At 37.8% G+C, this 25,842-nt stretch overlaps 1 protein-coding gene and 1 long non-coding RNA gene across 8 annotated transcripts; both read left to right on the top strand.

Moving 5' to 3' along the window:
• The first annotated feature begins 217 nt into the window (after positions 1-217).
• Positions 218-25,193, top strand: LOC103497624 (uncharacterized). Of its 7 annotated transcripts, XR_007823269.1 has the most exons (15): positions 220-1,581; positions 1,674-2,379; positions 2,980-3,472; positions 3,731-3,882; positions 3,963-7,001; positions 7,108-7,317; positions 9,357-9,560; positions 9,684-9,887; positions 17,489-17,644; positions 17,873-18,223; positions 18,623-19,052; positions 20,232-20,307; positions 21,788-22,034; positions 24,223-24,307; positions 24,770-24,830. XR_007823269.1 is itself a non-coding variant. In XM_008459867.3 (14 exons), the coding sequence occupies exons 1-14, from the start codon at positions 1,399-1,401 to the stop codon at positions 25,005-25,007; spliced, it is 6,363 nt and encodes a 2,120-aa protein (XP_008458089.1). In that variant the 5' UTR covers positions 222-1,398; the 3' UTR covers positions 25,008-25,193. The 7 variants fall into 7 exon arrangements, 4 of the variants coding, with proteins under 4 accessions (XP_050945225.1, XP_008458088.1, XP_008458087.1 ...); XR_007823272.1 differs by lacking the exon at positions 21,788-22,034 and having other exon boundaries at positions 24,770-24,819; XR_539457.3 differs by lacking the exons at positions 20,232-20,307; positions 24,770-24,830 and adding an exon at positions 22,242-22,408.
• LOC127150735 (uncharacterized) lies at positions 19,132-19,737 on the top strand. Its single transcript, XR_007823274.1, has 2 exons — positions 19,132-19,317; positions 19,404-19,737. It is a non-coding gene; the product is annotated as an uncharacterized LOC127150735 (long non-coding RNA).
• Positions 25,194-25,842: the final 649 nt, after the last annotated feature.

Below are 25,842 nucleotides of genomic sequence, written 5' to 3'. Positions count from 1 at the left end.
ATTATATTTATGAAAATTAACAATTTTTTAAATTCTTTTAACAACTTTTGCACATAGATATAGAATAAATATCTAAATATTCTCTTATTTTATAAAAATACAATCAATAAGCTACGATGAAAATTTCATAAACTAATCATGAGGATTTCTATAAATTTTTTTTTGGAATGTTTCATCAATGTTTCCATAAAATCAAACTTCTACATATTATCAACGTCGCTAGGGACTAACTTGCAATTGTAGAAAAGAAAGGAAAACCTAAAAGTAACCATTTTCCTTTCACTCTCTCTCACCGCTCCAACGACCCTTTCTCCTTCCGCTCCGTTTCAGCAGTCCAGTGGCGCTGCCTGCTCTTTCCCTTACAGACCTCCCGCTGCCCTCGTCTTCCTTCAACTCGTGTCGCAGTAGCCTCCTTTGTATATGTACTTCAATATGGTGTGTGTGAGATATTAGTCGTTTTTCAATTTTCTCCCAGAACACTCGTTCAAATTTATGTCCTATGGATGCAATAAATGCAAACCTTGAAGCTAAACTCAAAGAGTTACTATTTAAAATCAACTCTTTGGAGATTAAGATATGCTCAGATGCTACAAAAGAGTTCATAAAGTTATTAAAAAGGGAGAATGGATGTAAGCTGCTCAATTTATATGCAAAAACTTCCCCCAAGTGTTCAGAGCTTTTGGATGCTTGGAAGCTTCAGCGGGGGAAGGCTGGAATGCGATACATATTTTCATTAGTTTCTGCTATTCTGAGTCACCCTGATGGAATTTACCGTCTTAATGACTTGGAGAGATTATCAACTAGTCGTGTTCTTGACATGTTAGCTCGATCACTTGTTGAAGAATGCTTGGGAGACATAAATAGTGAATTAGGCTCCCAAGAGGTAAAGCGCCAAAATGCAGCTTTATTGTTGATGTCTTCAATTGTTCGACGTGGTTCACGTTTGGCTTCTCAAGTTGCAAAGAATTTTGATTTTAAACTTCGTGCATTTTCCAAGTTGACTGAGTTTAGACAAAAGCCAAGTCAGAAAGGATCAAAACATTCGTCAAGAAAGTTGTTTGTTGGGTTTGCTATGTCATTTTTGGAGGTGGGGAAGCCTGAATTGTTGAGGTGGGTCTTGCAGCAAAGGGAAGTGTATGCTGGTGTGCTTCGTGGGCTTACAAATGATGATGAAGAGACTATTACTTATGTTTTATCAACATTGAGGGATAAGGTCCTTGTTGATGAATCATTGTTACCTCCAGGTCTTCGAAGTGTGCTCTTTGGAAGTGTTACTTTGGAGCAACTGGCCACCATATGTGAAAGAGAGAATGGCGGTCTTGCTGCAGAGACGGCATACCAGGTTTTAACTATGGTTTGTACTGATCCTTGCAACGGGTTGATGCCAAGTCTGAAAAGATGCCCAAATCCTTTAAAAGGTAATCCTAAACGATTAATTGATCTCATGAGGAAGTTGAAAGCAACTGGAGTTATTTATCATAGAGACTTGCTTTTGGCAATTATTAGGGGGCAGCCAGCTTTCTGTTCAACATACTTGGAGGAATTTCCTTACAACCTTGACGACTTTTTATCACCTAACTGGTCAGGTTTCTTTTGGCTACTATGATCTTTTTTTTGTAGTTTTTACATCATACTATATCCATTATATCTAATGGTGACTGTTCCAATCGCAGGTTTTCTGTTGTTTCTTTGATAGTTAAGTTGGTTTCTTCTGTGAGCAGTGGCTTGTCTACTGAATCTATTGTTTCTCAATCAGATGATACTACTTTGTCTGACAGTACTTTAAAAAGCATTTTGAGGTGCCTCTCTTCTCGACCATTTAATCGATCAATAATCAACAAAGGATTGCTTCACTCGAATATTCTTGTAAAGCATGGAACTCTACGACTTCTACTTGAAGCATTGAAGTTGGTTGATTCTTTGTTTGTTGTTTTAAACAAAGCATCATCCATCAATACGGAAAAGATGTTGTATTGGTTGTCTCTCAAGCAGGAATTGGAGAATGAAGTTCAAATTTTGCTCCCTGATCCACAAGTGCTACTTACTCTCCTTTCTTCATTGGCTAGCCAATCTAGAGTTCAAGGAGTTAATTTGAAAAGGACCTCTGGTCTGGAACATAGCTTCCATGGTGTTAAAAAACTAAAAACAACTTCAACAGATCGTGATACTGATATCATTGTTATTGGTGTTGTGTCAAATCCAGATATCGAAGAAAAAATGGGGGATATTTGTATGGTAGAGACATCCGAACCGGAAAGGGAACTCATGATTTCTGTAGCGGAACTATGGGATTTGGATCCATTGTCTCCTCTGGTTGAAGTGAAGGATGCAGAGATGTACTTCGTTTCAAAGCTATTGAATGGTCTTACAATCTATCACGTAAGTCTAATTTAAGAGAATATTATGACATAATACTAAATTTTTTTAAGCATTATGTGAAATTAGAAAATAAGTAATATAATGGAAGCATTAAGTTACTTCTTTGGCGGGAGGCTTTGTAATTAAAAGGTTACCCTAAAATTTTTGGAATTAAAATTTGAATTCCTTACCGTCATTTATTCAGTTTAATTGTTGAACTTGGATCATGTATGAAAACGGTAATCTTTATGTTTTGAATCAAAGTTGAGTTTGTAGATGGTCAACTATAGCTATCAACTCAAACAATTGATAAACGCTTTTGTATTTGGACACTTGTAAAGAGGATCATGCTTTGATTTCTGGGGATAGTTGATATACCATTTATGTATAATATACAATGTTATCGTTGAGCTGATGGCATTGATATGAATATGCATACTATGCAATGTCTTGTATTCATAATTCAAACATTTAGAAAAAGTATAATGCTTCCATTTCTGGGATAATTGATATACTAGTTGTTTATAATATGCAACGCTATTACTCATTCTTGGAACTCGTGTATGGCATTGTTGAGCTTATCATCTCATGATTTTTATTTGAAACTTATTCTTTTTGCAGCGAAGATTGCCACATACATTGGAGGGATCATTTGAATTTTTCATCAATCTTCTTGGAAATCCTTTATTGTTGCCCACTATTCTGCAACATTCTTTGTTATCATTGCTGATTGAATATATTCCATCATCATCAGTGAGTTCAACTCACTTTAGAACTCCACCTGGGATGTACAAGCATTTGCAACCGTTTATTACCTTGTTCATACGTTCACCAGACAGCGACATAAGGGATAAGGCATATTATCTGGCCCAAGCTTCTATTCTAAGTACTGGTGCACTTGACCAAAATGTTTATGAAGGTGGATCATGGTTCTTATTTTTATCGAACTATGATCGAGGAACATCATTTATGGAACTTGGGAAAGAGAGTTCAGAGAATTTAATTTATACAGTAATTTCATTCTTATGTGATGCCATTTCCACAGTGGGAAATAACTTATTCAAATATTGGGGTATTGTGAAGAGTTACACTGACCAGTTAAAAGGTGCCAAAGGTAATTTGTAAGTTGTATGTGTAAACTTTGTTCCTTTATCTCAGCTTCTTCGTTTTACTTAATCATGTATTTACTGGATTAACTTGATAAACCAATTGTTGAGGCGCTTGACTTTATGTTGAAAAGATAATGTTAATGTTACCATTTTCTTTTCCAGTTTTCTTACAATTTCACGTGGCCTGTATAAATTTAACCAAAAATATTTGGAACTCATGAAGCATACACTTTCCATATGTCATTTTATTGTTCTTTTTGCAGATGTCTCTCCTAATTTCAGCCCAATCGTCATATGTGTTCTGCAGAAGTGTCTAAGGTTGCTCAGCTCTGACTCTGTAACCTTCACCCAACTTGACAAAACTGCTATATCTAATTATGTGAGCAGTACGCTAAAGTATCTCCTGCAGACTCAGGTGCGCATTATTTTTATGAGGGTTTCGAGTAGTGAGGTTGTTTAAAAACTGACGTCAAGTTATGAATTTATTTATGATAGGTTGATGCTCAATTACTGGCCTCAGCGATTGAATCTATCTTGTCCAAGAGATTTGACGATAGTGATCCTTTAGATGTGGAATCTGGAAGTTCAAACTGTGAGTGGAGACCATTGAAAAATCTATTACTCTTCTCCCGCAGAATTTCTACTATGCCTAGAGAAGATGTTTTTGGTGATCATTGTCATTTAATGAATTACGAAGAAAATTTTTTTAGCATGGAGTTTGATAAAATTGAAGCATCGTCCCTTGGGTTTTCTACCTTCTTGAAGAAAGCTCCATTTCATGTATTATTTCCTGCAATTATGTGCACTCGTCGTTCCAATTCTCTCGTACTTCCGAAGATACAAGATTTCCTTCTGCTAAAACTAAGTGAGTTGACATTTGATCACCTTCTATTACCTTATTTACGGCTAGTCCTATTTTGGATGTATCAAATACGGATCTCTTATAGATTTAAGCCTTCAGTTGAACTTGAGAAGCTTTCCCAAATTTGCATTGTACTTGTCCAGAACATCTTAGCTAAGTTGCTAGCTACAAGAACTCAATCTGGTGCTGGTGGAGATTACAAGAGCTCTCTGTTAAGGCTAGAGGTTCAAGATGTAGCAGAAACCATCTTCTCTCATCCTGCTATAATATCATCTTTGACCTGCTCCCTAAACTGTCCTGGGAACTTGATGCTTGATGCTATTGATTTAAATTTGGAATCTTTGGTTCAGTTGTCTCGGAAGAGTGTTAATATATTAGATCATCACATTGTCAACTTATTGACCTCTTCTTGTGAGTATCTCGTAACCTCATGTGATGACCAAGATTCAACATTCAGAGGGGTAGTGGAGACTTTTAATGTCTTTGTACAAAGGCTGTTATCTGAGTTCAGGGACCGATTTGATATCTTTACTGAGACAATGGACCTGATACCGCTTCTCCCCCTGTTTTTTGCTTTACATGCTTTAAATCATTTTATATCTCCTTTTGATCTTCTTGAATTAGTGATTTGGATATTCAAGAGAGTAAATATCAATGGCTTTGTCGTACAGAAATCTGAAACGACCCAGATTCATGGTCTATCATTTGGATTTGGTATTGCTGTCATTGCTTTTAAAGATGTTACGGGCTATTTGCAGTTACCATTATCTAAAAGATTACCGTACCATTTACTCAGGAAAATGGACGAGAAGGATGTATGTAACATCATTGATGAAATTTACACTAAAACAAATGTATGCGCAGTACATTACAAGTCAGAGTTTGCAGATGCATGCTTGCTTGAAGTGGTTAAGGCTATTTGTGCTAAGAAATCCATGCTATGTGAATACTTTGATCAAATACATTTAGCAACTTTCAGATTTATTATGAACATGCCTAGTGAGTTGATTTCTTATTGCTTCGATAGGACAAATAAGGAAAAAGCTGAACTGTTGTTTTTTCTTACCGAGGCTAGCTCCTTGCATTTGTCAATCTTTGGGCACTTCATTGTGAATATTATGGACAAGCATTCTTGTCACATGGACAATGAGATGGAAGACAAACTTTTGATGCTTCTGCCCACTTCTTTGACATACTTGAATTCAGTTGTTGCGAAGTTTGGAAAGAACTGCTGGTATAATTTCAAAGTCATATCTTCAGTATATTCAAGAATTCTTTTTCGCAAATGGAAGATCTTTGTGACTAATAGTACTTTCGATGAAGAATTTGGTGATTCAGTTCCTTCAACTACTCAAGATTTTATTGATCTTGTTAATAACAGTCTTCTTGGAAAAGCAGTGGGTATGCTAAGGCACTACTTTGCACTTAATGGAGATCTGGTGACAGTGAAGAAGCGATTGAAAGTTTTTAATTACATTTTCCCAGCTTCTTGTTCAACTGATGAAGTTTTAGGATTTGAGGTTGATGAACTTGACTCTTATTCTCCAAACCAGGTATTCAATTTTCTCAGTAAGGTTGTTTCGAAGATATCATTTTGTAGGGTGTTGTTATTTCCAGAAGGCTGCGGCATTCAATCTTTGCCAAGAGAAGATGAGTCAACAGAACATTCTTCAGCAAGAAGGTCAAATAATGAAGAATCCTCAAGATTGCAGTACTTGAATACTTTGGTGGGCATCTGGCAGTGGATAGTGAAAAGATTTGTTTTTATCTCTGATATTTATGAAAAAGAAAGGGACAACTCAAGGTTATTCAGATACTTGGAGCTTTTCTTACTGAACAATATTCTTGACCTAAGCAGAGAAATGCATGGTGCGCTTGTCAAACTACCATCCATTCCCTTTCTAGAGCAATTGATGAGATTTTCCCTCTTGTATAGGTTCGAGGATCCAACAACACTAAACATTCTTTACAGCATTCTAGATTTGTTATCCGATGGCAAGTTTGCAGTAGATGCATATTTGCAGCTGCTTCTTGCACACTCCCAGTTTGCTCCCACAATCCAATCAACTCCAAAACCTTCTCATTCCATTGAAACTTTTTTGAGGCCAATGTCCAGCATACTAAGATCACTTGTTATACCATCAAGTGGTCAGCAGGAAACAAATTTCAAGCAAGATTCAAAAGCCACTCGGACAGACTTGAAACGGTTGGTAATTGTTAAGTTGGTCCACATACTTGTGCTGATGAAGGTATGCCATGGTGGCTATGGAAAAGATGATACCATAAATTTCAGGGATCTGTATGCACTGCTTCTGTCTTCTTATGGTGCCACTGTCAGTGAAACTGACTCTACTATCTTGATGACATTAAATGACATTGAAACTATTATTGGATCAGATGCAAAAAATCACGTCCAAATGGATTTCTTATGGGGGAATGCTGTATTGGGAGTTTCAAAAGAACGGCTTCTAGAGCAGGAACCTTCCTCAAATATGAACAATGATGCTGAAGCTGTTAAAGAACGTCACAGAAATCAATTTAGAGAAAATCTTCCTGTTGATCCCAGAATATGTGTGTCCACGGTGCTATGGTTTCCTTATGATAGAACTGAATTGGATGAAGAATCACGGTTGAAGGAGAATCGAGTAAAGGATCTAGATGATTTCTTTAAGGTAAACAATAATTTTAGTATCATGTATTGCCGCAAATCAAAGTCTTCTTCTTACAATTTGTTTATACTTGTTTGTTCCATATGAATACTCTAATGCACTGATGCAGGGACATTATCATGGTACTGAACCCGAACGTTATGATCCAATTTATGTCTTGCGGTTTTCAATTCATGCTCTGTCAATGGGATACATCGAAGCTTTAGAATTTGCTACTTTGGGTTTGCTTGCAGTTGCATTTGTTAGTTTGTCTTCAGCTAATGACAAATTAAGAAAATTGGGCTACGGAACTCTTGGAGCACTAAAAAACACGGTGGAGGTAATCGTAATATTCTTTTTAAAATATGGTTTCTGGCTGATTTAGCAGTATAGCCACGCCTGTAAAGAATGCTGTGAAGAATGTTTAGTGTTTTGGTGGCAGTACTGTCTTATGTGTGAAAACATGTGTTTATCACTTTTAAAAGAATTCGATAATGGAATGCCTATTAGAACTCAGATAAAAAAGTGAGGAAATAGGCGAAAGAAACAAAGCCATATTTAGGTGCATAAAAGTAGAGTTTAATTTAGCAGGAATTAGGTGTATGTGGTTTAGTTCTATGGCTCTTGTAAGTGTTTCCTTGCTTTAGAAATGTTCTCATTTTGGAATTTGGTTATACGACATATATTTTTTCTAATCCTTTTGGGATCCCATTTGTAAGAAAATACATAAGCGATTGGCGGTATGGAAGAAAGGGTTCTTCTCCAAAGCTGGTAGATTAACTCTGATTAGATCCGTTGAGTGGGATCCCGGTGTATTACCTTTCCCTGTTTAGGGCCCTTCGCTTGGTGTGCGAGAGCATTGAAAAGTACATGAGAGGTGGATGAAGGTGGTGGGTCACTTGTGAGTTAGGGGTGTTTAGAGATCGGTAATATTAGAATCCGCAATAGAGCGTTGTTGGCAAAGTGACTTTGGTGCTTTTCTCTCAAACCTGATTCTTTATGACATAGGATTATTGTGAGCAAGCATGGCTCCCGTCCCTTTGAGTGGACGACGAAAGGGGGTTAAAGGCACATTCCGAAATCCTTGGAAGGATATCTCTTTCTAGCTCCCTACTTTCTCTAAGTTCACTCGTTGTTTTGTGGGGATGGTAAGGACACGTATTTTTGGGAGGATTAGTGGGTAGGTGAGAATTACTTTTGTTCTTTGTTTCCGCATCTTTATCCTTTATTCTCCTTTGAAAATTGTACGATTTTAGATCTTTTGATTGGTTATGAAAATTCTATGTCTTTTCCTTTCGGGCTTTGTCATAATTTGACTGCTAGGGAAATGACGGAGGTGGCCTCTCTTTCTTCCTTGCTCGAGGAGTGCTTTTTTAGGGAGGAGAGAAGGGATGTTCGTGTTTGGAACCCTAATCCTAGCCGGTGTTATACTTGTAAATCCTTGTTTGGTCTGTTGTTGGATCCCATCCCTCAAGGAGTCGGTTTTTGATGTGGTCTGCTACGGTTTCTAAGAAAGTTAGGTTCTTTATTTGGCAAGTCTTGCTTGGTTGGGTTAATACTATCGATAGGCTTATTAGGGGGAGAAATTTCCTTGTTGAGCCTTTTTGTTGCATGCTTTGGTGGAAGGCGAAGGAAGATCTTGATCATACTTTTTGGGATTACTAGTATGTTGCTGTTTGGAGCTCTTTCCTTCAGGAGTTCGGTGTTAGCTTTGTTGCTATGTGGAGTGTCAGAGCGGCAATTGAGGAGTTCCTCCTCCATCTGCTGTTTAGAAATGAAGGGGTTCTTTATGGCTTGTTAGGGTGTGCGCGGTTATTTGGGACAATTGGGGTGGGAGGAACAAAAGGGTGTTTTGTGGTAGGGAGAGGGTGCATAGTGAGATTTGGTCTTTGGTGAGATTTCGTGTGTCCCTTTGGGCTTTGATTTCGAAGAGCTGCTGTAATTATTCCATCAGAAACATTTTACTTAGTTGGTCTCCCTTCTTTTAATGGGGTGGTTTTTTGGGCTGCTGTATGCCCTTGTATTCTTCCATTTCTTTCTCAATGAAAGGCGTCGATTTCATCAAAAAAATATTTTTTTGTTAATGAAATACCTATGTGCAACAGCTTGTGATTGAGTGCTTCACATGGCTCAAAGGGTGTTGAGACACTAGATACACTTGTTAGGTTTATAGTTGGTTGTTAATACGCGTTTTTTTGGCCAAAGAAACAAACTTCCCTTAACTGAATGGAAGGTGGAAAGGATGATGTCTAAGTCTACCCAACCCAAGTCAAAATAGAATATTGCGCTGCACCACTGGATTTCACTTTTTCTCCCTTTAAAGTTCATGAGTTTTTCCTCCAACTCTTTTACAGCCACGACAAAACCTTTTCTTTGCAGAATGGTAAGAGAAGAAAGGGTACCACGAGACTTCGGCTCCTCTTAACATACGTGCAGAACGGCATTGAAGAGCCATGGCAGAGAATTCCTTCAATCATTGCTTTTTTCGCTGCAGAGGCATCCTTTATTTTATTGGAACCATCCCATCATCATTATGCAGCAATAAGTAAATTTTTGGTGCGATCTACCAGGATGAATAGTAAGGTTATATTTCAAAATTTTTGCTAGTTAGATTTTCTTTGCAAATTCCAAATTTCTAGCATACTCTGGACTTTATAATTCACGTCTGAAGCCGCCCAATTTTCTTTATTCTATTGGCAATTGCAGTCCATCCCTCTGTTCAAGAATTTTCTCTGGAGCACCTCTGTAAACTTCAAATCTGAAAGGCTATGGATGTTGCGCCTAGTCTATGTGGGGATTAATGTTGATGATGATGCCCGTTTATATATCAAGAACTCAATTCATGAGGATCTACAGAGTTTTTATGTTTCCTCTCTTTCAGATAATGAGTCTAAGGAGCTTATCCTTCAGGTAAAACAAGTTCATGGCATCATTGATGTTCTTATTTTAAAATTTTAATAATTCTTTCTCTTGCTTGTTATGTGGTGTGTTCTGTGTATTTTCATTTACGGGGTGTGCCAAATAATCAACTTGAATCAATAGGTTCTTGTCAATTTGTCCCCAGCCCCGTTGAACTTTTGTTAAGTGATGTAACTCTTTACTATTTTGCTTGTAATATTAGCTCTTTACTATTTTGGCATAGTTTTATTTGAAACAACTTTCTATTTTTTTCTTTTGAAACGAAAACGAGCCTCTTTATAATTGATAAAAACGACTGATGCTCAAAGTACAAGATAAATATACCAAGAACAAAAAAGGCTAAAAGAACAAATACAAAATAAACCGAGTCAAGAGAGAACATATTAAAAGTACAGCGAGCTGGACAAAACCTTCTGGAACCCAAGCAAAACAAGAACTAAATACAAAGCAAAATGAAAAATCTTTCAACGGGGAGCCCCAAATCAGCTGAAATCTTGATCACAAATTGCTTAAAAAAAGAATGGAAAGGTAAACACCAAGTGAAGGCAACCAGTCGAGCTGCTTCAAGCTTGATTTAAAAATACAATCCTGTGCCCCGGAAGACTTGTTGAAATCTTTTGTCTCACCAATAAAAACTGCATGTGTACTATTGAAAAAGCCCATCAAAGCTCCAATTTGTCGAGCATAATTCTGAAAGAAAGAAAGAAATGTAGAGGAAAAGGGCCAAACATGAAATCTCTCATTTTACAAAAAAACCATTATCTTGGGTGAATAATTCTTCCAATACGTTCTAAGAATCACTAGATTTTTTTTGAAAGGAGACAACTTCTTTATTAATAAGAACTCAAATTACAAAAGAGTTATTCAAAGAGAGCAATAAATAAGTTGTAATTGAGGGAGTCCTAGGGGATCAGGGGGCGCACCCAGACATCTCAACTAGGTTGACGGTCTTAGTGCCATGCATCATATCCCAAAAGAACATAAAGACAAAAAACCTTGAGAATCACCAGATTCCCATACATTTTTTAAAATTAAATGTTTGAAGAACCATTTAGTGCTCAAGCCAAAGCTATCCCACATTCTCCAACAAAGGACTTCAAATGAGCTGGAAAACCACATTGATGAGCTTGTGAGGGAATTCCAAAGGCATGCTTCTCAAAAATTAAATCTTCCCCGTTCTAAAATGGAGAATTTAGACTAGTTTCTAAAGGGTCCTTCAACAATTGATTTCCTTCTCATCTGATCTTATCAAATGATAATCTTTCTCACTGCTCACTCTAAATGGAGAATTAAAATTTGATACAAGCTTTTTTTATGAGGGGACTGAAGTTTGGCTAGAAGAACCTCTCAAGAACTTTACATTTGAATTACGTAAAGAAAAAACAAAGTATTTAAAATGTGGATGGATCATACTCTGAGGAATTGGCTTGTTTAAAAGAGATAGGGGCTTGAAGTTGTGCACATTTTGTCTCTAACAGGTCAGGATTTTGATATGAAATCAAATTAACTTTGCCTTTGTAAATCTCTTTTTAGAGACCTCCTTCAATCTCTTTCTTTTAGCAAAGTGTTTTGGGGATGCCAAATGGTTTAAAGAGTTTTAGTAAAGTCTTTGATTTTGAATGTTGTTTTTGTCTTTGTTCTTTTCCCTGATCTGGCTGAAGAAGAGAGGGAAGAAGAAGAAAACAAATCGGTTGATGGGTTGAAACCTGGAACTCTACTAGAGGGAATTTCTATTGAAGATGGGAGCTAAAGACCTTGAAGAGGCAAGGTTTTAGGCCCTAAAACTAACATCGAGCACTGAGAGGTTAAGCCTTGGCACGGGCCACAAGGGGTAGAGTGACAAGTGACCGATGGTGGACTGCTCGAGGACCAAGTCAACGGAGGCCAGGTCAATGCATCTAGGACCCCTACTTGTTGGCGGTGGTTGGGCAAGATGGGTGCGTTAGTGCCTCAACTTTTAGGGAGGCCGGACATGACATAGCACCTAGAAAGGAGGTGGTGGGTGTGGTGCATTTGGCAGTACCAATGTGCCAGCACTAACCTTCTTGAACGCAGCAGACAGAGGGCTGTAAGTGGGAAATGCGCGCTGTTGTGGAGCACGGGTGCAAAACATGCACAGGGGTGGTGTGCATGAGAGCGACAGCCACATGGAGCGGGTGCCCAACGTGCGCAATGGTAGGCCAAAGAAGGCACACATGCATGTTGGCAGTGCCGTGGGCAGCACTGCCACGGGTTGGGTGGACACGACACCAAGCCCTCAAGTGGACATGCCACCAGACCCTCGGGCATTATCTTTCAAGCAACTGTTTGAAAAAGCTTCCCCTCGACTTGTGGCATCACAAGAAGTGGTCATTGGAGGGACACATGTCATCCATCCATGGAGGCTAAGAGTTGGTCGAAAATGGGCCTTAGTGGGAGGGAGTTATTTTTGGAAGTTGAAGTCCACTACCCCATTTGTTAGCCTAAAGAATAGTGTAGTTGATAAGGGAGTGGCCGAGCATGTAAAGTGGCAGGAATAACTACCCACTAATGCCACTCCCCTAAACTTTAGCACCAAATAACTTCCCTTCCCCACTATATTAGTGTGCAACACACACACACCCACATTCTAGTTTTCACATATCTGAAGAGTGGCTCTTCTCTCTCAATTATCTTGTATAGTGTTGTGATTTTTATATCAATAAAGAAGATATTTCCACTAATTACTTCCCTCTCTATCTCTCTCAAGTGCGAACCGAGCAAGCATCCTACATTAGGGAGTGTGCTCCTTGCCATGAACCTATTTGTGAGTATTAGTCCCATTGGAGGACTAAAGGAAACCAAAGGCTGGTCAAGATAGCTCCTTGACATCGCACGGACTCGAGTGACCCCACATGTTGTCAAACTACATGCTTCTGCTAACCTCACTTGGCGTGTGCCCCCATCCCCCTTGACTGCTTGTTTGTGCGCATGCCTTGCTATCTGATTTGAGTCCCATGACACAAGGGAAGATGATCTGCTTATGGAGGAATTTGGAACGACAAAAGAACCATTCTCCAGTTCAGAAGTCTTCGTAGTTGGACTGAAGCAAATGGCTTGAGAAGGAAATAAAAACTTGTTTGAATCACGATTGACCGATGGATTCCATGAGCAATACAAGAGGCTGAACCGAATCTTTCTCTTTCCTTCTTAATTGCTCCTCTTCAACTTCTACTACTTTATTCCCTCCAAGTTTCGAATTCTTTTTCTCTCTTATTTAAAAGTGAGTCTTCTACTTTTTTGTCTATTGAATTTCCTGAGGTTTGACAAGCTAATTGTGAAGAGATACCATTCACTAAAACTAGATTTATAATCTCTTTCCTGACCAATACAAGCTGACATTACAAAACTAGTTGGGGCAGCTGAATCGGATGCCCTTTGGACTTCTTTGGAATTTAATTCATTGCTTCAATTTTACAAAAAGGCGGGGAACCCAATTGACTCTTGGATGGCTGAATAGAAAATGAACTGTCAAGGACTTCCGGCTTCTCTTTGAGCAAGGTCTCGAATTTCTGGTTTGTAGGAACCAAGGATCGACTTGATGTGAATTAAGCACTAATTTGGTCGGCAAGTTTTGAGTGTTCTTCTGTTGTTTTTGAAGCTTTAACTTGCTGACATTTACTGATTTGACAAATGGGCTTCTGGCAAATTGTAGACGCAACTTTTATGGCAGAAGGAATTCAAACTTAACACTTTATGGATCACTTTCAACCTCTTCTTCTTCCAAAACTTGATTTAATCTAGCATCATCTAGGTTTGGAAAATTATAAACAAATAAATCCCCTTTGACTTTACTTTGTGGAGTGACCGATGAGATATCACCAAAATTTAAGAAAATGATTTCCTTTTCTCGTCATTGATTTCTATTGTTGTTGGAATGAACCCACAAAAGTTTTCTTTGACTTGAATTTTGGCTTCCGATACATTTAAAGACTACTGACCTTCAAATTAGCTCCAATAACTTCTGTTGAAGTTAGAGCGAAAGTATGAAATAACTCCCTTACTTCATTCTAAACAATAGAGTTCAATATATATAGGCATATATGGAAACCCTAACTAAAGACTAGTAATTACAAAAATGTTAGACAAGTCTTAGTTCTCTCTTAAAATGTGAGTTCGGTTAAGAGATGGGTAAGTTCACACTTGCTAGAAAGGAGTTCTGGGCCGGAACTATAGGGAACAATAGGAAGATCTATATTGAGGAATGGCATGGAAGGAAATCTGATAAGTTGGAGTTGGTTTTAGGAACCTCAGCTTGGGTAAGGGCGAATTACTCCTTGGGTTTTTAGCGAAGAAAAAAGCTGGATTTCGCCATCATCTTTTCTTAGGTGTTGGAGAATACAAGAGGAAGATTTTATTTCCCAAAAATCGTTTAAGGGAAAGTAAGTGAGGATTTTCATTTTGGAAGGAAGTAGAGGAAGTGGTTGGCGTTCATCAGCAAGGGAGGTCTCGACGAGTCTTCTGGATTCAAGTATAGCTACTCGAAAGTCAAGCAACGAAATGCAAGAGTCAAATGTCTCGACTCGAAGAGGAAAAAAGTGTTCTCCATTGTCAGTTGCTAATCTAAAGAACAACAGGTTAAACGGTGGTTGGGCATATTAAAAAAATTTCTAGAGATTTAAGGAAGAGGTTAAGGCGGTGAAAGATGATAGAGACAAGGTTATGGATTTTGCGTTTGTGTGTCAGTCAACGCTTACAATCAAGAAATTTAAGATTTTGACAGATTCGGGAGTCTTGAAGCAACTATTTGAGAAGCCTTTGTAAATTAGTTGTGGATTCAAGATTTTTTGTGCGAATTTGGCGGTGGAGATTTGTGATTCAGTTTCAAAGGTGACCTTATCCGGGTTGGGTCAGTCATTTTGAAGTCAGATTTTTCCTTTCAACATGGGGATTTTCATGTGATTGAAGACGAAAGGATACAGAAGTTTGGTCGAGGATGGGTCACAGCGTAACGAGGGAGTTTATCGAATCCCTCTTCTTGGTGTGGCGGTCTTGCTAAAAAGAAAACCTTCTTTTAAGTCTAATTGGTTAAAGGAAGTGAGCTTTTAAGGCAAATGACAATGAAGATGAGTTTATTTTGGTTGAATGTATTAAGAATCACCAGTGAGTTTTCCTTTTTGGTGAGGTTCTATGTTGGCCGGGGACAAGAAAAAGAAAGAACTTGTTGGAGGTACAAACCTAGCAACCCTTTGGTCATTTAATCTGTCGGAAGAGGAAGGATAAGGGAAGTCACGTGACAATTCTAAATTCCACTGATAGTAATAGGCCGACTGAGGTTGAAGGCCACAATGGGCATAAGAAGGGTAAAGACAAGCCATTAGGTACAATTGATTTGGGAGGTGGGAGTGGCGTGAAGATGGGCTAAGTTGGAGTGGACAAGAGTATCATCGGTTCATTCTTTAGGCTCTCTCAAGAAATCCTTGTTGAGCAAAGGAAATATTAAAAGTGGGCCGTTGAGGTTTAGACTTGAGGCCTAAGACGAGATCCAAAGGAATTCTATGGGTTTGAATTCAATCCATTAACATTTAGTGATTGAAAATTTACCTGCTAAGGAAGGCGACGAACATCCAGGGGTCCTTTTGGAAAAAAAGTTCAGAGTTGAGCCATTGGATTTGTGTTTTGACGATGGAGCTTTCGATTCGGACTCGTCAATTGTAAGTTATTCTAATTATGATGAGTTTTTGTCTACTCCGGTTAGAAAGAATTCTCCGGAGGTGGAGATGAGAGATTGTTTCGAAGATGTGGATGGTTCAAGAGAGTTTTCATCTTCGCTGGTGTCGGAGAAGATTACTGAGCCGATTATTCCTTTCAAGGGGCTTTAGAGGGTGACCCCGTTAAGAGTATTCCTCAAGAGGGCTTGTCAAAGTTGGAGGTTATAGCACCGTGAAGACTTTGGAATTGCCTCTAGTAGGTACTTTTTTTGTAGGTTAGACAAGTGGATTTCCTACCAATTCCTATCTAATGGAGAGCTCATGCGGGTGGGATAGATCAAGTAAGTCATCTTTCTTTGGTTCCTTGTCCTCGAGGTGGTTTGGGAGAGTTTGAGAGGGGAGGTGGTGTCTTCTCTCCTAAATTTTATCTCTGGTCATTCGCGTTGTGCCTTACCCCTTGAGCCTAGCACTTTGGGAGATGGGTGGCCGATGCTTAATCATACCAATCGGCATATCAACGATGACTCTGTAGGGATTTTATTAGGCCATCAAACCCTCTCTAAAACGCAAGGTGCCTTCATTTTTTCTCAACGAAATTTGTTGATTTCATAAAAGAAAAAAAACGCAGGTGGCTTGCTTGGTGAAATTAAAAATGATGATAGGTGGGATGCGTCAAGAGGTATTAAGAGAGTGGAGGCTAAAGAAGGAAAAAATGGTAAGGATAACATCAAGCTGACTATGAAGAAAGGAGGAGTTAAGTTGAAACAGAAGGAGGTAGTGACAGGTTGCGGGAATTAAAGAAATTGGACAATTTGGTGAACTATAGGGGCAAGAAAGCCTCAAAAGAGGCAGGGTCGTCTAAGTCGATAGGTTAAAAATTGTTTCTTGGAATGTTAGGGGTTAGAGGGTCTGACAAAAAGAAGGTTTGTGAAGGAGGTGATTAGACAAGAAAATCCAGACATTGTTTTTTTTTATGGAAACCAAAGAAGTGAGTTTCGCAGTAGGAGGATTGCTAGTATTTGGAAACGTAGGAGGGTGGAGAGGGAAGTCTTTGACGTTGAGAGTATGTCTGGTGGGATTTTGGTGCTATGTAACTCAAGATCTGTGGTGTCGTTGAAGTGGTTCGTGGTAGACATTCCATTACTATTGCTTTTTTGGATGGCGACGGTGAAGAATTTTGGGTCACATGAATTTATGGCCCCTCGAGGATTAGTGGTAGAAGTTTGTTTTGGGAGGAGTTGGGAGATCTTTTTGGTTATGGTGGGTCGAGATGGTGCGTGATGGGTGATTTTATTGTCGTCAGGTTTCTGGATGAGAAAGCTTTGAGAGGGAGAATTACCAGGTCTATGAGATGTTTCAATAATTTTATCGATGATTGTGAGTTCTTTGTGACCCTCCTCTTGTTGGGGTAAATTTACTTGGGCCAATAAGTAGTGCGACTATGAGAATTGATAATGTCCTTTTGTCAGAAGCTTGAATCGAGAGGTTTGGGAACCTTAGGCAGGTAAGAGGACCCCAGAATCAGTTCGGATCATTGGGCCCTTATTTTGACTAATGCTAGGTTAATTGGGGTGCGGTTCTTTTCCGTTTCGAGAATATGTGGTTTGATCATCCTTCCTTTGAAGCAAATATTGCTTCTAAAATAGTGGGTCATGCCAATTATTGCTGAGTTAAGCTATATATCCTTCAAGAACAACCCATATGTTAGAATCTCTCTTTCTCTTGCTCAAGATGGATTGAGAGTGGGGTGGGGAGGATTCTTTTCTTGGTAGGCTTGTCCTACTGGGACGGTCACATGTCCTTCTAACATAGTGTTTTCTAATTTCACAAGTAGTTTTCTCCTGTATCTGCTTTTCAATTTTCTTTTACCATTGGGCTTTTATGGAAGAGTTTTTATTGTCTTCTGCTTTATTTACATTTTAGGTAATGAAGAAGTCTGTTAAGTTGCAAAGGATGGCATTTTATTTGGTGGAAAATGGCCTATTTTCATGGTTATGCTCTATCGTTTCAACCTCTAGCAGGAGACTTACTGAAGATCAGAAATCCATTTTTACGAAGCAGCTGGCTTTGGTATTAGAGGTAACGATTGCTCACTCATGGTTAATAGCTTAACTACACTCAATGTTTAATTATTTTCATTAATTTACCACGGGTGGTGTGCACTTGTCCGTAATTATGGATTTTATACCTGAAACTGAATTGATTCTCTCCATTAAAACTCAAAGACTTGAGTACCATCTTTTCCCTCGATCAAAAAAATAAGTTTAAATCAATAACTCGTTTTCTCATTAATGTTTCTGGATTCAGGTTGTCAATAATGTCATTTCATTCAGAAACATTTGTGAGTGGTTGCAAAAAGATGCCCTCGAGCAGCTAATGGAATTTTCGTCTAATATTTTCAAAATCCTGGTTGGTGGTGAGCAATTGCTGCTAATAGAAGGGGCACTTGTTAATCAAATTTTGCAGATAATAACATCCGTGCTCAGAATATCACAGAAAAGAAAAATTTTCCAGCCCCATTTTACGTTTTCCATTGAGGGCCTGTTCCACATTTATCAGGCTGTTCATAAATTAGATTGTACAAGACTGGGTTCAAATTCAGCTAGCGGACTCAAAATGATACTCATGAACATGCCACAGATATCACTCCTACGCATGGTATCTCTCTCTCTTTCTCTCAAAAAAAAAAAAAAAAAAAAAGAAAAAAAGAAAAAAAAAAAAAGAAATCTAGCCATTGCTTTGTATGCTTGCTTTTTGAAAAATGTTCTAATGAGAATTAATGTAGGGCTCAAAGAATATAAACAGTGATGCCAGAAGAATTCATTTTTTTGTTCTTGTGTCGAAATAATAAACTAATTAATTATTCTCAATTCCGTTCGTCAAAGATCCTTATTCTTAGTTTCAACTTTTCAAGTTTATCAGAACAATTTTTTTGGATTTATTACACAAGTAGTGAACAAATTCAATGAATTCATACATTCTATTTTATATTAAATTAACTAGAGAAAATTTTAATATATTAAAGGGTTTGTGATATGATTCCTTGATTTCTTGAAGGATCCAATGAGGTGCTCTGGTTTTCTGTCATGGGCAGTTTCCACCGCTTTAGAGTTCGATTCTAGAATGGTAGCCAATGAATCTCATTTGGGTTTAATAAGTGAATCTGATGAAGAGCATTCTGACGAATCCTTGACATCAAAGCTTTTACGTTGGTTATCTGCTTCTGCAATTCTTGGAAAGGTTTCCCTGAAATTTGGTTGCATGAACCTCCGAACTTCAGAAAGATTGAGTGCCGAAACGCTCTACTCTCTGTTGGAACATGTTAAAAATACACGTGATCACAATAGTCTACAAGAATTTGGTTGTGAGGGGCTCTTAGCTGCAAATATTTTCTATCTTCAACAACATCTTCAGAGTAGTTTCATGGTGCTCCCCGTGGTGATATCTGCCCTTTGTCTCCTCCTTTTTGATGCTCTCATTTCTGCAGGTATTCCTGTATTTCATTTTTCTAACAAAAATTTATTGTCATTGAATTATCATCTTGGGATAAATTCTTTTTTCTTACTTTGAAACTCATATCTACAACAATGCAACGTTGAGAGGAGAGCATCAAGCCCAACTCAAGTGGCATTTGATGCACATACTCGGTCTGTTTTTTTTACGCCCTCGATCCAAATATTTTCTCTCTGCCCACCCGGGAAACCATCCCTCGACATCTTGATAGATGAGCACCTGGTCAAGGGCTCGGAAAGGTCTCTTCCAGCTCTCTTTCCTGCCTAACTACACTATGCCTTCTTGTTTCCTTTTCTTTAGTGTCATTTTGTGCTGGCTGCTTCAGTTTGTCAAGTTTTCAAGCCTCCTGCATTGATTGTCAGAAGGTAATATAGTGTGGATTGGCTGCTAGAGGCATCTGAAGTATTTAAATGGCAGGTGCCCCCACGTTTAGAAGAGGCTTGCTTTTGAACACAATTACAAGATCTTGTAAATGATTCTTTCAAGTTCATATTTCAGATACAGCTAATCTTTAGACTTGAAGCCTTCTCAAAGATATCCGAAGTTCGTGTAAACTTTCAAGATTGAACCGAGTATACCAACCTCCATTTCCTTGCTTTTTTTGCTCCTGAGAATACACAAACGAAAATGATGTAATACTAAATTTGTTTTCTCTGAAATTTTTCTTATCTTCCCAATGTGGTGAAGATGTTTATTTATACTAGAACTTTACAGTTGTGTAACTGTTTTAGTTGTAACAACTTTAATAGTTTTTAGTTAGTTATCTAGGTAGCCCATTTAGTTAGCCTATTTAGTTACATCAAATCCACCCCTCCCAAAATCAACTCGTCCTAGAGTTGAACTAGTCAGCAAGCTGGAACTCATATGGGGCGTGGTAGGTCTTCAAGTCTGCTACATTAAAAACAGGGTTTGTATGTAGGTCGTTGGGTAGTTCAATTCTATAGGCATTATTACCGTATTTTGCTAGTACTTTATAAGGCCCAAACTGTCTGTGTTTTAGTTTATTATACATCCCTGTTGGAAATCTATTCTTCTTCAGATGAATCATCACTAGATCTCCCTCTTTGAACTTTACTTCCCTTCTTTTCTTGTCTTTATCTTGTTTATAAGATAAAGTGGTATTTTGTAGGTGTTCATGAACTTCTTTGTACAGGCTTTGTATTATTTCAACCATATTTTTTGCTTCTATGTTGATATCTGCATCAGATGGTAGATCGGCAAGGTCAAACGTAAGTTTAGGACTTATAGTGTAAACAATTTCAACCTGGTTGATCTGTTTTTCATGTTATTGAATGCAAATTCAGCTTGAGCTAGTGCTAGATCCCACTGTTTTGGCTTGGAACCACTTAGACAACGAATTAAATTTCCCAAGGTTTTGTTAGTGACTTCAGTTTGGCCGTCTATTTGTGGTGTGTTGTAGTACTGAATTTAAGTGTGGTGTCTAGTTTCTTCCACAATATTCGCCCAAAAGTGGCTTAAGAATTCCACGTCCTTATCTGACACAATAGATTTAGGTATGCCATCTAGTCGTATTATCTCTCGAAAAAAGAGATTAGCAATATAGACAGCATCATTAGTCTTCTTGTAGGGTAGAAAATGGGCCATTTTGCTGAATCTGTCTACCACTACCATTACGGCATCATTCTGTCTTTGTGTCTTAGGTAGCCCTAGTACAAAATCTACTGATAAGTCCTCCCATATAGACATAGGAATTGGCAAAGGGTTGTATAGGCCAGCATTGATACTAGTCCCTTTAGCTGTTTGACATATGGCGCAACGCTTCATAAAATTATTTGTGTCTTTTTGCAATTGTGGCCAATAATATTTGGAGGAGAGTATTTCAAGTGTCTTGTCTTGCCCGAAGTGGCCAGCGAGTCCTCCTGAGTGTGCTTCCTTTAGTAGGGCTTCTCTTAGGGACGTATGGGGGGTATACACAGTTTTTCTCCTTTGAAAAGAAATCCATCAACGATATGAAACTCTCCAGCTTCGAGGTGATGGGCGCGTTTGTACCATATTCTATTGAAGTTAGCATCATCTTCATATAGGTTTGGTAAATGTTTGAATGCTATCAACTTGGATGATAATGTAGAAAGTAAGGAATGCTTTCTACTCAGTGCATTAGCTACTTTGTTTTCTTTCCCACTTTTGTGCTTGATAATAAAATCAAATCTCCGTAGAAAGGAGATCCATCTAGCGTGCATCTTGTTGATAGATTTCTGTGCTTGGAGATATTTTAGGGAGAAGTGATCTGTCAATAAAAGGAACTCTTTAGACAGTAGGTAATGCTCCCACTGTTTTAGAGCTCGGATGAGTGCATACATTTCTTGCTTATAAGTGCTCCACATTTGCCTTAATTGGCTGAGTTTTTCACTGAAGTACTCAATAGGATGGCTTGATTGAGATAAGACAGCTCCAGTGTCGGTCCTGGAGGCATTAACAGCTACTTCAAATGGCTGTGTAAAGTCGGGGAGTTTTGGATTGGTTTATCACTCGACTTTTTCTTCAAAGCTTCAAAGCTGTCTTGTTGTTTCTTTCCCCATAGGAAGCCTCCCTTCTTTAGGCGGTCTGTAATTGGGGCGGTAATGGTGCTGAAGTTAAATGAACTTCCTGTAGAATGATGCCAAGCCTAGGAATGCTTGTACTTCTTTTATTGATTTTGGTATTGGCCAGTTTCTAATTGCCTCGACTTTCTTTTCTTGTCTTAAATAGACTATGCCTCTGTGGTTGCTGCTTTTCTTTTGGGGTGATCAGTATCTTTTGAAGCACACAGGACAGGCTGTCTCTTTCATCAACCTCAATTAATTCTGCTTTTTCTTCCTCCTTCATAACTTCCTTGATTTACATCTTCGTCAGCATCTATTACTGCCACTGTCTTACACTGCCACTGTCTTACGCTGAGGACATGAATTTGAGGGATGACCGGCTTGTCCACACCTACAGCAGGTTCTTGAGAAAGGTCTGTTATAGGGATTTCTAGTCCTTCTATTAGCTTCAACTGTCTCTTTTTTGTTGTTCTGTTCTTTCTTCTTTTCTGTTTCTTTATTCTTTTTTGCCACAATCGCTTTATTAGTTTCCTGAGGTGTTGAAGCGTTTTTTGGATGTGGAATCTTCCCACAATCCTTTTCTTGTAAACTAAGCATTGGAGCTTTACTTTCTCCCTTAGGTTCATCCGTAATCCCCCTGTGAATCTGGAAATTAGGTGCTGTTTATTTTCCATTAGATTTGTTCGAGCTCCTAGCCGGTGAAATTCCTTAATGTACTCTGCTGTTTTCCGGGATCCCCATCGGCAATTTTGATACTGAGTATATTGGTCCTGTTCATAGTTGGGAGGTAAAAATCTCTGTTTCATTAGCTTCTTCATTTTCTCCCATGATTGAATTGGGTTCTTTCCCTGTTTTGCCGATTGACTGCTATTTGATCCCACCATGTTGATGCTCCACCTTTTAACTTTAATGCCACCAAATGAACCTTCTTGTGTTCAGCTGTTTCCATGTAACTGAAAATTTTTTCAATGTTTTTAAGCCAGTTAAGAAAGTCTCAATATTTCATTTACCGTCGTATATAGGGAGGTCGAATTTCATCTTTTATTCATGTGCTTCTGCTCTTTTTTGTCTGATTGGTGCAAATTGACGTCCTCATTCGTTGATGGCGTCATCGCTATCTTCATCTTCGCTTGAGGAACTCCAGTCTTGATTTTTCGGCTATTGTTCTTCAAGTCTATCTCTTCCTTGTAATCGATTCAGTCTTCTTTCTTGATAATTTTCTTGATTTCTTTAGCCTCTCGGATATTCTGCACCTCTTCTTCTTTGAGCACCCCATTGTCGTAAGTTTGGCCATCCCTCTACCGGTTGAATTGGAGCTATGACGTCCAGCCTTTTGACCACTACCTCCAAAGTCTCATGAATTCCCACCAAGGTGTTCTCAACTGACAGCAAGCGTCTGGTTGTCGTTCTTGGAGAGAGGACGGGCGTTTTCCCGCCTCTTGTTGTTCCTCCGCAGCCGGAGCTCTGCCACGCCGATTGGCCATCGGTCCCAAGTCCAATGATGCTCTGATACCAATTTGATGTAATATAAAATTTGTTTTCTATGAAATTTTTCTTATCTTCCCAATATGGTGTAGATGTTTATTTATACTAGAATTTTACATCTGTGTAACTGTTTTAGTTGTAACAACTTTAACAGTTTTTAGTTAGTTATCTAGGTAGCCCGTTTAGTTAGCCTATTTAGTTACATCAGAAAAATAAGCTCCGACCAAGCCCTAGAGAAAGACACAAACCAAGAATGAGTGTTGAAGGACGTCTGAACTAGCCTTGCAATGCTAACACATGGAGAAGACAGAAAACAAGATGGACGCTTTTTTTATAGAATGGAGGAACAGTTTAATGACCCAAACTGGAATTTTAACTCTTCTAGAGCATTTTGGCTTCGACAAGCAAATATAAACCAACTTTTCCATTGCAACAGAGGCAACAAATTGATTATAATGACTAAAGAGACTTAACAGAGAACTTCCATGAAGAATCCAAGCTCCATAAGCAACATTAGGATTGAAAGTTCACTTGCACATTCGATAATTAACTCAATAAAATCTGGAAATCAAGAGCTTCAGCATCGATTGCATCTCAAACTATGTGGTATTAGCACATTTCTATACAAGCGGGGAAAGCTAAATGTGTTACTAAAAAATAATTCTGCCAACTGAACCATGTTCGAAGACGGCCCCACTTAGCCAACAATGCCGTATTTATTTGCTTCCAACCTCGAATACCAGACCTCCATTAATTTAGAAATCAAATCTAATTTAGACTGACCTTACCACTTTTAAGTCCTTCTCTAAAGTATTGTGCAATTTTTGAAATTTTGTCAAAATATTAATTCTTATAACTTTGCCCCCCCCCAAAAAAAAAAGAAAAAAAAAAGGATAAAAAAAGAAAAAAAAAGAAGAAAAAAGAAAAAATAATTGCTAATAGATATTGATCATGTTATGGACATTGGTGTCTGTATTGTTAGCAGCTTTAATCTAATTTATTCCCTTGATATTTTGAACAATGCAATAAGTCAATTCAAAAGCATTTCGATTGCATTTTTGCAGTACTTTGTTGTCTCACATGTAGTCTGATAACCTAGTTTTTATAATGAAACAGATCTCTTTCATAGTCAAGGAGCTGATTTGGCACAACATTTGTCAAAGATACGTTGTCCGGAAGAAGTTAATCCTGCATGGAGATGGTATCCAAATCCTATCCAACCCTTTTTGTTTTACGTCTTTTCAGCTAATCCCTAAGAGAGATGCCAATGACATCAACCCATTTAAAAAACTATTTAGGCATATTCGAACCATTACTAATTCAAGACGAATGACATTTCCCCCCTTTAACTTGTAATTCTATAGTGGTAAAGTATCGAAGATTTAGTTTTGAAATTTATTTTTTGATTTTTTAGCTTTTGATTTACAATTTAGCATTCCTATTTGGATCAAAACTTCTTTTGTTCAATGTTGCATTTTGGATATAAGCAGCTTTTATACGTTTAGCCGAGGAACCTATCATGCCAACCGAGTATGATAATTTAAAGCATTGCAGCTTCAAATAAGAATTTGCCAGCTTAAAAATGAAAGTATAATTTGTCTAATATTTTATATTCTCTTAATGGTGCTAGCTATGTACAATAAAACAATCTCTTTGATTTCAGGACGTTCTACCAACCATGGAAAGATTATTCATTGGAATTAACAAATTTGCAGAAGATGGATGAAGTTCATGCTTGTCAAACTCTTCAACTAGTGATCTCAAATATTCTGAGTAAAAAGCCTCTCGATCTTCAATTTTTGTTACCTCAAGACATTGAGATTTCACGAGTATTTGAGTGGGAGAGAAATCTCATAAGAACCCAAGATTCAAATCCTCAACAGAAAAAGGTTAGTCTTTAGAGTCAGCATTGTTCGTTTTTGTATACATAGATAGCTCAAAGTAGTGTTGATAATTGATCTAGAGTTTATAAAAGTATATATGTTTATCTGATTTGGATTTATTTGTACGCAAATGAGGAAAGAAAATGATTGAAATTTTGACAAATTCTCAAAAAGTAGTGAAAGAAGTACAAATGGTTAAAGCAACTAGTTTTTTCAAGCATAAGTGATCTGCTTTTGATGAGGTCACTTAAAAGAGAGACTATGGCTGGCTAGTTGCCCCTTTTCGAGTGCCTCTATAAGTTGCCCCATTATCTCATTATCTGTAGGGAAGTTGAGAATATTTGTTGATGTGCGATATATTTGTAAATTGAAGAGGTTGACATCAATATTAAATATGCATAAATATCTCCAACATCTTTTATAAAGGATCATAACACATAAAGAAATGTCGTCCATTTCCTAAATAACAATAGGAATACTAATAAGAAAATCAATAAGAATACTAATTACGATATTAATAAGAAACTAATAACAATGCCCATAATTTAGTTTGGGAGTACAAATAATTTTATTATCAATCTAAAAGAGTTCTCTTTTTTTATTTTTTTATTTTTATTTTTTTATTTTTTGTTATTTTTAATTTTTTTTATTATAAATTTTGATGATCTTAGTCAAGTTTAGTTTGTTGATATCTATATTTGATCAATATATCCGAAAAAATTGAAATTTCATTTTAATCCATGTTTGGATGATGGGTAAATTGGCTGCTTATTGTTGAGCATCTCGTTAGTTTACTTTTTGATAGATTCATCTCTAGTTATTGATAGTGGAGGATCAGTTGCGAGAGTTTCTT

The sequence above is a fragment of the Cucumis melo genome, chromosome 1, assembly GCF_025177605.1.
Source record: "Cucumis melo cultivar AY chromosome 1, USDA_Cmelo_AY_1.0, whole genome shotgun sequence".
Lineage (NCBI taxonomy): Eukaryota > Viridiplantae > Streptophyta > Magnoliopsida > Cucurbitales > Cucurbitaceae > Cucumis > Cucumis melo.
The sequence above is the reverse complement of the archived record's forward strand: the minus strand, read 5'-3'. Positions and strand labels throughout refer to the sequence as shown.